Here is a 16,603-nt window from a genome sequence, read left to right as displayed (position 1 = left end):
TGTGTAGAGGAGGTAGGTTTCCCCAGCGGGGACCGGGATGACCCCCACCGGTCCATGGGGGGGGTTGCAGGGCAGCAGACAGGCCATCGATCAAAGCGAGCCCTGTGCTGAGGGAGCGGCCGCCTCCCCCTGTCTCCAGGCTGCTAGTCACGCTAGGCCGCATGTTCGGACAGCGGATTTCCTTGGTCTAGAGGAGTATAAAGGACACCCACGAGTGCCCACACGTTGCAGGAACAATCCACCATCTACTCCACTCTGAATTTCAGGCGTCGTAGGTGGTAAAGGCTTCAGTTAAACTCAGTTGTTCAGGAGCAGTTAACAAACACGTCTGGCCATCTTAGCTGTCAGGCCCCGCCCCTCCCCCACCCCTCATTTTCAATTGCTAACAATTATGTATTGATACAACCCTACAAATGAATTGGTGAATGAGCGTATTAAAGATAATTCAAATAATCTGCATAATCTAGACTATGTAGTTGGTTTTGGGCAGAACTGAATGAAACTATTACCTGAAAACTAAAGTTCCTTCTTGAAGACCCAATGAAATGAAGTCGCTGTTTGCCTTCATCGGGCTGTCTCCCCTCCACATAAGAAGACCATCTTTAACTGTTGTTTTAAATCTCATGAAAATGTTTGATCGTGACCCGGAGACTCTGGCAAGAAAACAATTATAATCAAAGATAGTATCCTACATATACACAATAATAAATTATAAACAGCAAATAAATAAACAGCAAACATATTATAAAAGTTTGATGGGTGGCAACAGGAATTTAACATGCATTTTAAAGTATAGAGGAGTGTGATGTTTATCAAACAGAAATATTATATATAAACATACATACATACACACACACACACACACACACTTTTTATTTAAAGAACATTTTTTAGGTGTCAGAACATCTTTAAAATTATCAAACTTATCTCAAACAATGTCCTACTATCATTTAATAAAATGTCAATGCTCTATTCATAACTACTGAATTTGTATTTAACACTTTAAATGGAAGTGCTATATATTCTATTCAATGGAAAATACTCACATTTGTTTATTCATTTACACCTGCTGAGACAGTAAATAACTTAATAAATTATTGCAATAACAACCTACCTTTTAAGAACCTCTGGATTGTCATAGGTTAGATAACTGCGCCCAATAAACTGTGGGATCTCAATGGCTTCAGTAATTACTAGTGATGGAATTAGAAAAATTTAAATATGTCATAAAACTATGCTGGTTGCAGGAACAGACCAAGATTTTCACAAATTATGGTTTAATGGTACATAAATGAAGAACACAATGCATAGTTTTTGGGTTTATTTGAAAGTGTTACAACAATGGGTCCATGTCTCTTTTTAGATAAGGTTTCTTAGCTATTTAAACTAGAGAGATGGTTACAAAATAACACCAGGATTGTAAACGTATATATTATATTATGATAGAGTTTTGGGATATACATGACCTGACCCTTCATTTTTGCACCTTAAAAATTACTTTTATGCAATCAAAAAACAAAATCGGCATTTTCGGTGAGCATGTAAATGTAAAATGCAGACATTTTTTGAAGAACCAACATAAATAACATAACATTGTACCTTTTCACTTAAAGGGACTCTCCAGTGCCAGGAAAACATATTAGTTTTCCTGGCACTGCAGGACCCTACAGTGCCCCTCTCCCACCCACTCCTCCCCCCCCCCCTCCATCCCAAGTTGCGGAAGGGGTTAAAACCCCTTCAGTGACTTACCAGAGTCCAGCGCCGATGTCTCTCAGCACTGGTCAGGCTCCGCCTACTCTCCTTCCCAGTCAACGTCAGCAATGGTCGCGCTCACATTAGGATTCCCCCATAGGAAAGCATTATTCAATGCTTTGCTATGGGGATTTCCGCGACGCTGGAGGCATCCAGCATCGCTTAAAACACTTTTCGTGTTCTATGAACATGGACGTCCCTCTCGTGGCTGTCTGAGAGACAGCCACTAGGGGAGGACTTAACCCTGCAAGGTAATTATTGCAGTTTATAAAAACTGCAATAATTACACTTGTAGGGTTAAGGGTAGTGGGAGTTGGCACCCAGACCACTCCAATGGGCAGAAGTGGTCTGGGTGCCTGGAGTGTCCCTTTAAGAAGTTTTGTCCTTATTGTCATAATTACCGTTCGGTGAACCCTGTCGGCAAACCCATGCGTCTGTCGTCAGACGGTTAAAGGGAAGCCGCAGCCACTTAGACATTGCTCAGTCAATTTGTTGAAAAATGTTTCTAAGTGCTGTTTGAGCTCCCAGTGATATCTACCTGTTTACCGAACCTCTGATCTTCCAAGCTGACTTTGCTGAACTCTATACTCCTTGGACACGGAACTGACTGACTATTCTACTCCCTTCTCTAACAAGTTGATCAGTTTGCTGATCTTTGCTGCAAGTAAATTGCTACACTATCTTTACCCTTCATTTGCCTGCTGTCCAAGACTATCCTAATTATAAGATAAGGCCAGGGACTAATGAAAGTATTTAGAAAACTGGGCAGACTAGGTGGGCCGAATGGTTCTTATCTGCCGTCACATTCTATGTTTCTATGTTTCTATGTCCAAGGATAATCTCAGCCACTATTTAAGCTAATTGAGTGTGCACCTATAAATATCAGCATTTCTTATTTATATCCTGAATTCTTCCTGCACAACTCCAGCATTAATCTGCTTGCTTTTCATGTTTCATATTTCCATACTGAATTATTGTACAAATTAAACCATGAAAAGGAACTGTATTATTTTCCCTGGATTTAATCTTACTTATTGAATGGCTGTTGGAAGTTTACTTTGGACTCTCAAGACCTAATCAAGTAAGCCCCATTTTGGTTTTCTTTTTCCTTAAAGTGACAGTACGTACTCATTTAAATTCTGCAATGTTCCATTTAAATTCTGCAATGTTTATTTTTGTTGAGTATTACACTTATGTTTAAGGCTGTGTGTTTACAGACTAACCAGGTTTCTTGGATTCATACAGATTCAACCCTCTCCCAACATACCTAAGCATCTATTTAATGGCATCCAAAGGGAACATAATTTACACATATCAGCATATTTATTCAATAAACATTATTACAAATTAATGACTTTGCTTATTATATACACACGGATCATGTTAAATGCTTCATTTACAATACTTACTATTAAAGCAGTAGTTCCCACATTCTGTAGTAAGTAATGGCAGCAGGAAAGCAAGACAGTTCTATTCAAAATGTGAATACGCAATAGTTTTATCTAATCATTCTATGATATACATTAAACGAGAGTGATTACAAGTGAGTGCTGTATCCTGCATGTTCAGAATATCGATTACAATGATTCAGAATTACATGTGTGTTTTTAAAACAAACACAATATACACAGTGACCCTTTTTTTCTGCTGTTAATGAAGCTTGAAATCATTATCAACTTAAAACTGGGCTTAACTCCGGTGGTCATGGTTAATCGCACAAGATCCAAGATCAAGAGGTTATCGTAAAACAAAATGGTTCTGACCTGTCTGTCTGACTGGTGCACTGTAGATAATAAAAGGTGATGTGTGTCATTAACCTCATGTGTTCCAAATCTATATTGATTTGAATGTGTATTCTTGTTTGCTTCTATAATTTAGTAATTTTTTTTTTTTTTTGCATTGAAATATAATGCTTTATGAGTAAAGGACATATATACATTGTTGTTGTCAGGTGTCAGCCTATTGTTAATTTACTCTTGTCTTTACCCTAGCCAGTTCTGAATATAATTCATAATGTAAATTATTCAATATATACTCAATGGTCACTTATTCAGTACTGTTATTTATTCCTCACTGAGGAAATATCGCCATCTAGTGGTAAAAAGAGTTCTGATCTGGATTTTCTTGGCAATAAAAGTCAATTGGTACAAGATTATATGACACAGATGACAGCATTAACACAAAAACAAATTCACATAAATAAATGTATTTAAATATTTACCTTTCTGGCAGTTTTTCCCATCAAACCCTAAAGGACAGTCACATTCATATGTATCGTGTTTGGGTCTGCAGCTCCCACCATTGGCACAGGGTATAGTCGCACATGGATGGGCAGCATTGTGTATATTTACCCCAGAACTCATGCCATGCACCAAGTTAATGATCCGGTCATTGAGTATAAGCTGTGAACATACAAAGGGTATTAAAGAGCAAGTGCTTTATTTACTTTTCTTGTGTGACTTGCATTCATCGTTTACATATAGATATGATGGTTATGTGTAGTTAAGTAACACAACACCAGCACAACTCCTTCTTGAAGGGAAACATATTTTATTTCATTGACCTGAGTTTTGTGATGGTAAGCATCAGTAGATCAGAAGAAATTGTATTAGTATTTACAATAACTTGGATTTATCTTTGTGAGCTCCGTTGATAGTAAGTTAACTTAAAGTGCAGTAAACTTCAAAAACACTGACTCATAAAATAGGTGAACTCATACCATAAATCTCAGTTCCTTAAGAATTGGAATCACCTCTTTATTGATCATCACTGAACAGCAATTATTCCTTTCAAGATTAGAATTGATTCCCTTAATATCCTATTGATCCTGATTAATATCACTCCTGTGAGTGCAGACTATACGATAAAGAAATTGGAATTTGGGGCACATCAGTAAAGTACTTACAAACGTTAGTCCAGAATAGAATACATTTTTTTTTTTTTTTTTTTTTTAATCCTTAATTCAAATATTTTTCTACTTTGGTTATTTCTGCCCAGATTATTAAATTCCTACTGCAAGTGTCTATATTACCAAACTTATTGAAAAACCTCTTTAGTTCAGCATACCTGTCTGCAATTATTTTTATTCATTTAGTTCAATACCGTGTGTCTGGCACTTTTACCGGGTCAGTCTTGCGCTCAGTGGGCTAAACTTTTCAAGAACTTGAAATTTCACAAAAACGCTATACCATTGTAAGGTTCTTTATCTGCACTACTGCCCTTACCTTCTGTATACTGCCAGTGAATGGTCGCACGACTCCGGAGTTCCTTTTCACAGTGTCATAATTGGGAACACCACCAATGTAGATGTCAGTGTTACATTTAATTTGAGTGAACGCGCCCTGGAAAAATAAAATATGATGGACATTTCCATGGTAACAGCACACAATGGGTACCTTTCAGCAGTAACATAGTTCTTCTATTGCAGAGTTGGAAACATGATATGAAAAGAAAAGGCTAGCCATTGATAGATTATATATTGTTGTACAAAAGACAGATGAACAGTACACACATTTCAGAAATAAGACATTTCATCTCTAGAAAGGAGCCAAATCTTTACTTGATGCAAAATTAAGTAATAGATACATCAGTTCCTCAACTCTATTAACGTCTCATGATCTAAGCCTTCCCACCTTTCCTGCTGATAGGACTTTTCATAAATATTCCACTTTAGAATAAAACATCATGATGTCTACTCCACCACTCACTCAATCACCCATCCAGGCTCTTTCACAGCATACTGGATACATTTTTCATGGCAAAGCAACTTTATTTGCTTGCGTGATGTTGTGTTTTTTTTCCCCAGAGATTCCTTCTGCATATTTATGTGAGAGCATGCTCAGCATTATACATGATGTGCATCACTCCTGATGTAAGGACTTTTAGTGCACTCCAGAGCAGCCATACAGATCAGTTACTTGGATGCATACTTGACTACAAGCACCCATTACATGTGCCTCACTCTGTGTACCCTCTGCTAACCCCAATTCCTGCTCCATTGTTCTAAAATTCAGAACAGGCAGACCTTGGCCTATTTATTTTTTACAGTTGCCTGTCCTGCCCTTAATGTTGACTACACTCGACTTAATATCTGTATGTTCCCTGTCTGTACAATGTTGGTTAATTCCTGGCACTATTGCCATCTACCTGAGAGAGGTGTACCCATCTTCAGCCTTTATTAGGCAGTGTCCCATACTAGGTAGAATGTTGTAATCTAATGGGAAATATATACTGTACAAACCTCAGCCATTCCCTCCACTTGATTTTGGTTGTCCACTTCTAAGATGCCATTCTTTGCTGTTCGAGACAATTGTAACTCATGCCATTGTCCAAGACTTACAGGTTTTTCACTCCTAATTTGAAAGAAAAATGAGAAAATCACTCCTTGCATAAATATTTTCCAGGTAATATTGCCTTTATAATTCCTTACAATATTGGTTATATTTATGCATTTTGATTAGAATTCTACCTAACCAGGAACAAAATATATTTGATCATTTAGGTATTTTAAGAATAAAAATGTCAGACTAAGGCAATAACTGGGGCTGGAGAATAAAAAAAGTTATCTTTGAAAGTACCATGGCATGGCATGTCTTAAAAAAGTTTTTTAAGGATTTATAGCGAACATTGCTTGGACGAAATTGGAGGCCTATCTTAAATAAAAACCAAAAACAAAATATATAAAAAGTAGTGTATACTTGTATTATTCCTAATACAAGTATTATGCTCTCAATCAATGCCGTTAATTCTACATGATTATGACTCGAGTCAAAACCTTACAACACCAGTATTTGAAAGGCAACTTTAACCCAACCCCCCACATTCACAGTATAATATTCTGCCCTCCACTCAGAAGAGTCAGTAAAGAAGTTCATACCGATATTTGAATATGGAATATTGGAATATGAGGTTTTAACCATGGGAGCAAAATCTTCTCTACCAGTCTAGGGTATTTAAAGTGCAGAGGGCATTTAATTAACAGTCCTAGGGTCCCACGTCTATTTTTTTGTTTTTTTTTAAAGGTATGACAATGTGTTGGGCTGTCTCCAATTGCTAGGCAGCACTGGGGACCTCAGAAACATTACACTTGTTTTTTTTCAATTCTTTATTTTTGCACACGGCAGGTATAGCAAGTATACAATAACATTTGGGCTTTCGCAAAAGCCATAATTTTCTTCGCACATGATAACAATATGCAATATAATACAAACAGTACAAGCCAACTCTTTTAAGTCATTCAGACTTACTGGATACATTATACTTTAATCAACTTTATTTTGGAGAATTCTTTTTTTATGATGCAGTTTTTACCATCGTAACTACACATCGAAATATTAAATTAGAAGAGGTAAAATACATTTTACTATTGTGTAAAAAATAGCAGGTGTTCGGCATCATAACAAACAGAATGATGACACCGAACACTGTTCATACTTCTCATAGTGAAGCGCTGGATCCTACACTTTTTATATGGGACACATTTGATTGGCCAAGCATTGCAATTGCTACACGGACACTGTTGATTCAGAATGCTTCCCAATGAAAAGGAGTGGATTGGACTGAGACTATCACAACTGTCGATCTGCTGACAGGAAACTGTATTGTACTTAATTATATATAAAGGCATAAACTAAATGCAAAAAGGAACACACAAAGGTAAACATAAATATATATATGTTTTTTTATATTTAAGTGTTCCTATAAGCAAGGATTTGTTACGTCAAACAACATTATACTTGTCATTTACCTGCCACTAATTTACCTTATTACAGCTGTTCCTGAACCACAGTCAAATCGGAATACTACATAACCTTTCACCAAAGTAATTGAGATAAAATCTTTGCTGTCCGTGTCATAACTGTACAGTATGGTTCCATCCTCTGTGTCGGGACGAAATGTGATATCAAACTCCATGAAAGAAAGGTAGTGATGCGGTTCAAAAGGCCACCTCGTTACTGCATATGACCGAATAGATTCGTTGAACTGTGGGATTGCCAGAGCGAATGCTTAAAAGAAGCAAAAAAATGTAATAAAAAAAATCAAGGTCATTTTAATGCAAAATATCTATACACATTATTGGCCAAAACATACCCAGAAATGCAAAGAGGGTAGACATCTACCCCACTGCTGCAATTGGTATTTCTAACAAGAATAGGCAGAGGGGTGATAATACTGCAACCAACAGATATGTTTATTTATATTATAGTTTGTTTAATTAACGGATTTATCACAATGAAACAAGAAACAAACAAACAAAAAACTTCAAAGTGTTAGTTATTTAGGTAGTACTAATGATAAGTGAATACAAATACAGAAAGATAAGTCCTGCGCTCACTCCCATCACTCCTGGGCGGCAGCAACGACCACAGTACACATCAGCCCCAATATATAGTAAAAACCAGAAAAAAAAGATACCTGCGCTCTCTCCTTAATTCCTATGTATATTTAGACAAATGGAGGTCATTTAGTTGCTCCAATGGCCATTGGAGGGAATGCCCGCCTGCCAACGTCAAGGCAGACCCCCTTAACCCCTTAAGGACACATGACATGTGTGACATGTCATGATTCCCTTTTATTCCAGAAGTTTGGTCCTTAAGGGGTTAAAGCGGGTCCTAAAACTGACCCCTCACCTTGATTCCCTTATTTAAGGGTTAATAAGTATATAGGGGTGTATATAAAAAAATACCCCTCTCTGTCTCATTAGTGATATATTTGCCAGAAGCTCAAGAAAGCAAGGTGAAGGGTCTTTTCATTCAACCAAATCACTTACTGCCCCCAATGTTTCTCATTCTCCACTAGTTTTGCACTGTTGGCCATTTCCAAAAACTTGATCTTAGTGGGGCAGCTGTCACGACAGGGGACATTGAAAACCTGGAAATCTTCCCTAGGAATAAGTGCTTGACAGAGAGCTAAACTTTAGATAGGAATGGAATATTACAGGAACAATGCGTCTTTATATTACTGTGGATAGCTTTCTGTAGCAGCCCCAGCAGCAAAGTGTGCAGGCTTTTATACAGAGAAAAATTTAAATGTTTTATAAAGTTATGAAGAGTCCAAGGCTTCAATTGTTTTTTTCAAACTGAAAATGAACCTAAGGCTTGCTGAGCAGCGATTGGCTCGTACATCCCAAGTGTCCTGAATCCAATGAGACAGTCCTGATAAAGAACTGAGGTCTCACCACCCAAGGATTATTGTAAGTCACATCTGCAGACACCAGAAAAATAGTATCAAACTTGTTTATGTATCATGTAAAAATTTAAATCTGTGGATGGTGTCTATTTACATCTCTTTACATTATTGAAAGGGGCAGTCTAAGCACCATAACCACCACAGCATAATTAAGTGGTTATGGTAATAAAAGGCTATGGGTGTTGCTCCTCGAACTATGTTAAACCATTTTCGAGCAAGCAGGCACTCCCACCCTTCATATTGTTAATTTTTAAGTTACACTTCTGAATTATAGCAATATCAAATAAATTCTAGTAATAACGAATTGCTGAGCTGGGAATAAATTGCACTCAGTCAGTTTTTTTCCCTACCCCTCAGGAAGCACAATTTGAAATTGTCTCAATGTACTCAAAAACAAAACTTAGGAAAAACAAAACTAAAATATATTACCTTCCTCGCAGTTTCGCCCCTGAAATCCAATGGGACAGAGGCACATATAGGAATCTGCTGTTTTAGGTATACAGGAGCCACCATTAATACAGAGCATCTCATCACAAACCCCGATGCTGCAGTCACCTACATGACAGTGTCAGACAATTACTATTGAATCAATAAAAATTGCAAGCTCCATTACTACAGAAGGATAGACAATACTTACCCACGTCTGCTCCACTCACAGCCTTCCCTAGTGGCCATGGTCTCATGTCAACATTCCGTCCGTTTACAGACAGGGACTGTACACATCCTTTAAATCCTCGATTAGTTCCCGCCGATTTAACGAGCCAGTATGCACTGGGAGCCCCACCAAGGTAGAACGGGGAACGGAATGTGATTTTGCTGTACTGACCCTAAAGAAAGCACAAAATATACACTCATAGCTTTTACAATACATGGCAGATAAAGTAAAGCTGACATTTCTTTAACATTTCTTTATCATAAAAAAACATATATTTTATGTTTCTTCTTCAATAAACTATCAGACAAATATTGTCCATCGTTGTTAATATTGGACGCAACAGCAACTAATGGAATCAGTTTCAGTTTGAAGTAAATGGCTGACAGAATTGTTTTGCTAGGGGCTTTTTGCCTGAACTTTGGCAGGTGCTGAGGGGTCTTACTGACCATAATGCTTATGACGTAGGTCATGCGTGTGCATGGCAAAAGTTTAAAGAATACTTCAGGGGATACATTTTTGTTCCATTGGCTTAGTCAATTTAGAGTTCAATATGCTGCAATTTCCAACCCATGATGACTTACTCATCATGTAATGCAAAATTAAAAGTGTGAGCCAACATGTATACAATAAAAGATTCCAACATTAATAAACAATAATGAAGAGACCCTAACCTGTGACTTTCCTGATACCGAAGAACTGTTATCAAGCTTGAGCCACCCACTCAGTCCTTCTCTGTACACAGTGACGGTGTGCCAGTGCCCTAGTTTAATCTTACTGTCACTTGTAATAACAGCAGCTCCTGTGCCACAGTTAAACCTGGAACAGAAAAATACAACGTTTGTTTATCTTCAATCCACATTGATCATTAAACCATGTATAATTAGATAACAAGTGGATGAGGGTTTTGGTTCTAAAAAAAAAAAAAGGCATTTTTATTTTTGTTTGTTTGATTTAAATGGTTTACTTTATTTTGATTACAAGTTTCAATCTTTATTTTTTTACTTTTGGTTTCCTTCTGTGCACCCCCCTTGGCAGTAAATATGTAGAGTAACATAAGTATTACTTACCTGACATCACCTGCAGTCTCATCCAACCCATTGCTTCTCAAAGAGGAGCAATGGATTGGAAGTCGGCATGCACAGTCAAAAAATTCACACTCCTCCAATCAAATGTTGCTATAAGGATTTAGTACCTGTATTGCCTGTCAGCAAGACAGCCACCACAAGTGTATTTAACTCTGCAATGTAAACATCATTTCTACAAAACTGCAATAATTTACATTACATGGTTAAAATTGACTGGACAACTTCACCCAGACCACAACATTGAGATATAGTGATATTTTGTGATAATATTAATCCTTTACTAATAACTAGAAGTGAAGTTGAATATGACAAATAATCTACTTTTCTTAAAAACTATTGTAATGTTCTAACGTTGGGTTATGAACAGAGACATTTTTATCTCCAGTGGTGGTACAATAATTTAAGTAAGTCTTAACATTTGACAGGGCCTTCAGGCTGAGTATGCTTGCTTTATTTAAAAACTTGATCCATATGAATCAATTTTTTTTTATTAAAGTACACTAAAAACACATGCATTTTTGTACATGAGAGAAATACTTATTCTGCAAAACATGGACAACTGTTACGATGGTGCCACAGACTTACCGGAACTGTACACTGCGGCGTATTATTGCAAGTGACATAAAATCCCCACGGCCGTATTCATTTTCTCCACAGTACAGCAGTAACCCATCATCCCTTCCAGCCTGACATCAAAGAGAGAGAAGCAGTTTATTCAGACGGCCTTTTATAAACCACAGAAAAAGCTGTATTTCATTGAAATGGACTCATTCAAGTTGTTGCTTGAATTAAGCTAATTATCCAACTGGAAACATTGTTATTAAATAAATATAAAATAAAACCAGAGCAGGATAAACACTATTCATTATATACTATGTATGGCAATGGTGTTGTGGAATCGTTTTATCATTTAAATCTGGTTGGCTTATTCACTAAGTTTATTTATAAAATAAATGGGGGGGCTGGTTTCGAATATGCAAACTTTAGGCAAAAAGCTAGACTGCAATTTTTTTTTTTCCTTCAGATTCTCTGGTCAATTCTCCACAATCTTTGCATTTTTAGTGAATATCCCCATTAGCGTTACTGGTTGTAATTATGATCTGTATATACAGATCTATAAAGAATAAGACAAACTGTCGCTACAGAATTACTAAACAAGAAACATCAGAAAGATGTAAAATTAGCAATAATACAATTCTACTTGTAGAACAATTTTCCAATTTTATGGTGTACTAAAAACATTGCTTTGTAAAACTATATACTTTGGGGTTCACCGTTTACCTATAAAAGCACTTATGGGGCAAGTGTGGCGCCTGGAAAAAACATTCCTTTCGTTTGAAAGGTAAATAATTCCACTAAGGTAAATAGTTCCACTAATAATTTTATATACGAGTCCCATTTTTCAACCTAGGTTTTCTGTGGACCATAAAATTCATTAACTCACCCTGAATTCAACAGTAATTTGAAACATCTGATAGGAGTTCTTTAATGGTTCAAATGTCATATATGAATGACCATAGAAGTGTGGATATTGTACGCTGATATCTAGAAGAAACGAAATAAAAATGATGCCTTATCCTTAATAAAAATTGTATTTTAATATTTGATTGGCTACTACTTTCCACACAACTAAAAAAAATAAAATGTTTATGGTAATTTTTAGACATGCACAAACAAAATTTTCTTTGTTTTCGGTCATTTTGTCAAAAATATATATTGTTTTCGATATGACCGACTTTCAGTCACATTTCTATTCAGTTTGGTCAAAATGTTGTAAATATGTTTGTTGACCACTGAATTTTAGCCAACGGTTACTCTCTGGCTGCTTGCTGTTTATCAAATATGCCCCCACTTGCGGGGAGTAGATTATAACTCTCCCATGCCCATGCTCGCCATATCATGAGTGAGACATGTCTGCTAAAAATCAAACAGCCAGCTGTGACGCTGTGATGGCCGAATAGCCAAATGGTGCCAAACTAAATTTGGTCGGTAAGTCATTCAGTCATTTGGAAATTCAGTCAATGTTGCATTTGCATTGAGATTCTGACTAACTAAACAAATACCTACATTTTTCAATTCCTCTGAATACAAAAGCTAGTATTTTTTTCTGAAAAAGCTTAGTAGTAAAGTGATTATGAGCTCTCAAGAAAATTATGATGATGCTAATGCTAATATTAAACAATAAATATTAATAATAATTATATAATGTTAATGCCCTTGTTGGGAACACTCAATTTTGTGGATATTTTATGTGTTTATCTTTTAGTGTAGTAAGAACTGTAGGTAAGGTCAACCTGTTCCACAAATGTCTATGTTAATTTAACTGCAGGGAGGATCTCTCCTCCTCCTATTATAGATTATTGACCACTTGATATTTTGTGGACTCCTTGGATAGAAGGGGATGAGAGGAATTCTACTGTAGCTTCTAATGAAGGTCTCTATGGGGATAGCTAAATAATTCAACTGTACCATGAAAAAAATCATTACAGTACAGAGAAAAACTATTGTAGGATTGAGTAAAGTTAGGAAACAGACTGGAGAATAAATGGCAGAGGTTACAGTCTACAGAATAAATGAAGAAGACATATTAGTAAGAGTATGGATAGGGAGAAAAAAAAGATATAAGGCATTCAAAAGGAATGCCACAAGTCCTAAGTGGGAGGAATGGTGTAAAAACACAAATGAGAGGAAACTGCAGGGTTACCCGATGAGTTAACATTGGAGATATTGTACTTATTGTATTAGGAGATATTGTACTTATTGTATTAGGAGATATTCTATTTATTCAAATGCTGTCAGGGTTATTTACTAACATGAAAAGTCAAAGTGCATTTCAAGCGTAAGGCCAGAGTATCCAAACTGGAATCATAGCTAACTTTTTCCAGTTGAATTCCCACTTTAGACTTTCTTTTTTCAGTTCCTCAGGTTTTCTTGGCTTTCTCTTAGCTCTAATATCACATTCACCTGATCGTCAATAACAACTACTGAGAGATTTTAGTGACAGCAGGAGCAAGGGAAGTATTTACAAAACACTATTTCACTTAAATATATAAAAAAAAAAACATTTTTGTTTCTGTTCAGCAATACTTTTAAACCCTTCATATCATCACTCGTGTATACACAATTACCAGAGTATGCATTTATACCACGCAATCGTGTATACACTATTTGAATAGTTGCAAATTAAATTTGTTTGTTGCAAACAAATTTTGTTTGCAAATTATGTCTTTGTAACTTGTGAAATTCACAGCTCAGTGACACTACTAATTTCAACGTGGGTACCAAATTAAAGGACCACTATAGGAACCCAGACCGCTTCAGCTTTAATGAAGTGGTCTGGGTACCAGGTCCTCCTAGTTTTAACCCTGCAGCTGAAGACATAGCAGTTTTAGAGAAACTGCTATGTTTACACTGCACGGTTAATCCAGCCTCTAGTGGCTGTCTTCCTGACAGCCACTAGAGGCCGCTTCTGCTTTTTACACAGAGTTAATCACACTTATTTGACGCTGGATGTCCTCATGGAGTCCAGTGTCAAAAAAGATCCCCATAGGAAAGCATTGAGTAATGTTTTCCCATGGGCGGGTTTGAAGGCTCCACTCGTAAGCTGACGTCAATGGAGGAGGAGAGGTCACCAGTGCCGAGGGAGTCCGGCACGGGATTAAGGTAAGCAAATAAATAAGAAAAAGGAATGAAGGATATGATCACCCCGTTAGAAACAGGCTGATCACCTTCAAGCTACCCCAAAGTAGCGTCTCAAACAAAATAATAAACAACTTTATTGGAAAATTAAGGGTGAAAACTCAAGCGGCAGACAAAATGCCTAAAAGAAAATGAATAAACAGGGCTAGGTTTCTGCAGAAATATAGCTGTACATCCTAGTATCAATCTCAGACATTTGTAACAAACTGTAACAGAGTGGAAAGTATGGATACAAGTAGCAATGTACACTAAGTTGTGGCAGGCACCAAGCCCCACAGGGTTAACACTTAAATACAGAAATCGAAAGGATAGAGGAGGGCATGTAATAAGAATGAAAATAAAGTGGAGATAACCTAATAGACCTAATAGAGGTAATATGTAAAGGTCGAATCTAACCACAGATAACTCAAAAATGAAGCCCAACCTCCCTTTAATAGATATCCAGAGTCTCAAAACGGCTCCTAGATAAAAAGTGTAATACCCTGCAGACAAGTTTTACCAGTTCAAATATAAATCACCATGGCAACCCATGGACAGCCCAACGCGCGTTTCGGCGGTCTAAACCGCCGGTTTATTTTCACTCTACTTCAATTTATTTTTGCCCTTGATAAAGGCGGTTTAGACCGCCGAAACGCGCGTTGGGCTGTCCATGGGTTGCCATGGTGATTTATATTTGAACTGGTAAAACTTGTCTGCAGGGTATTACACTTTTTATATAGGAGCCGTTTTGAGACTCTGGATATCTATTAAAGGGAGGTTGGGCTTCATTTTTGAGTTATCTGTGGTTAGATTCGACCTTTACATATTACCTCTATCAGGTCTATTAGGTTATCTCCACTTTATTTTCATTTTTATTACATGCCCTCCTCTATCCTTTCGATTTCTGTATTTAAGTGTTAACCCTGTGGGGCTTGGTGCCTGCCACAACTTAGTGTACATTGCTACTTGTATCCATACTTTCCACTCTGTTACAGTTTGTTACAAATGTCTGAGATTGATACTAGGATGTACAGCTATATTTCTGCAGATACCTAGCCCTGTTTATTCATTTTCTTTTAGGCATTTTGTCTGCCGCTTGAGTTTTCACCCTTAATTTTCCAATAAAGTTGTTTATTATTTTGTTTGAGACGCTACTTTGGGGTAGCTTGAAGGTGATCAGCCTGTTTCTAACGGGGTGATCATATCCTTCATTCCTTTTTCTTGTTTGTGCTTCATGCAGGGTTATGCCCTTTTTTCTACCCCAATAACCCTTTCCCCTCTGGGGCTCCCTATTAGGTTGTATACCTAGGAAGCACCTTTCTCTATATCTAAGCAAATAAATAGTTAGCCATTTATTTGCCGCAGAACGGGGCCCTAGTCACCTAAACGGTGACTAGGGCTCTATAGCGTTCGGAATACATATTTGTATTCCTAACGCGATAGTGTTCCTTTTAATAGTGCTAGTGCTCAATCTGCTAAAATGTATTTAAATAATCTGTTGTAAGAACACTGGGAATATATATAATGCTAAATTAATGTGATAAAAGAAAACAATACAAAATAGAATACCGGTGCCTGGACCAATCACTGGCTATCTGGTGTCCCACGAGCTGAAATTCTCAATATTCTACATATACAATGTTTGATCCCTGTTTTCAATTGTATTTACCCATGACATGTAACAATGCCCATTGTGACTTTATTGTACAGTTTTGTATGTCTATACTTCTCTTTACATTTTGTTAATACTGATTCTTTTCTACTACTTGTATGCCTTTTTAAAACATCTGAAAATATACAAATAAAGAATTAAAAATAAACACAATACAAAAAAATGCAGTGTCAAGACTAAACAATTAAAGTGATAGTGCTTTGATGTATATACTCACATTACATGTAATATCTCTGCTCTATACCAAATTCTATTCCATTCATTACTATCCCAAACCTCCACAAATGTATACTTTCTGTTATTGGGGTACTATGAAGAAGTGTTGACTTGAACGCAATCCCCATACTTGTTTGCTGAGATAGGTGATTATAAGTATCCTTGTAATATGTAAATCTGTATATTGTATACATTTTGGTCTCTACAGCAGCATGACTGCTGAGAAACACATATTCCATGTGTGCCCCCAATTCTCTCTTTTTCTTTACTAGCTTGGCAGCACTAACAGTCGCCTCGCTGTGACCTTCTCAAGGGTGAACTAGACTTTCTGTGTACAGGTCTGTTCTCCGGCAGCCC

General features: G+C 36.9%; 1 protein-coding gene across 2 annotated transcripts in view; it reads right to left on the bottom strand.

The window, feature by feature from the left end:
- Nucleotides 1-16,603, bottom strand: part of EGFLAM (EGF like, fibronectin type III and laminin G domains) — a 97,323-nt gene that overhangs the window by 11,802 nt on the left and 68,918 nt on the right. The window contains exons 10-21 of one of the 2 annotated variants that reach the window (XM_063453988.1): nt 12,125-12,225; nt 11,266-11,366; nt 10,267-10,411; nt 9,578-9,767; nt 9,370-9,495; nt 7,514-7,757; nt 5,993-6,104; nt 4,977-5,093; nt 3,974-4,154; nt 3,162-3,185; nt 1,115-1,193; nt 510-653 (exon numbers count right to left, since the gene is read on the bottom strand). In XM_063453988.1, coding sequence (XP_063310058.1) covers nt 510-653; nt 1,115-1,193; nt 3,162-3,185; nt 3,974-4,154; nt 4,977-5,093; nt 5,993-6,104; nt 7,514-7,757; nt 9,370-9,495; nt 9,578-9,767; nt 10,267-10,411; nt 11,266-11,366; nt 12,125-12,225 — 1,564 coding nt within the window. The remainder of the gene's footprint in view (nt 1-509; nt 654-1,114; nt 1,194-3,161; nt 3,186-3,973; nt 4,155-4,976; nt 5,094-5,992; nt 6,105-7,513; nt 7,758-9,369; nt 9,496-9,577; nt 9,768-10,266; nt 10,412-11,265; nt 11,367-12,124; nt 12,226-16,603) is intronic. The other variant, XM_063453989.1, reaches the window with a different exon arrangement.

The sequence above is a fragment of the Pelobates fuscus genome, chromosome 5 (assembly GCF_036172605.1).
Source record: "Pelobates fuscus isolate aPelFus1 chromosome 5, aPelFus1.pri, whole genome shotgun sequence".
Classification (NCBI taxonomy): domain Eukaryota; kingdom Metazoa; phylum Chordata; class Amphibia; order Anura; family Pelobatidae; genus Pelobates; species Pelobates fuscus.
Note: the sequence above shows the minus strand (reverse complement) of the source record. Positions and strands in the feature narration are given on the sequence as shown.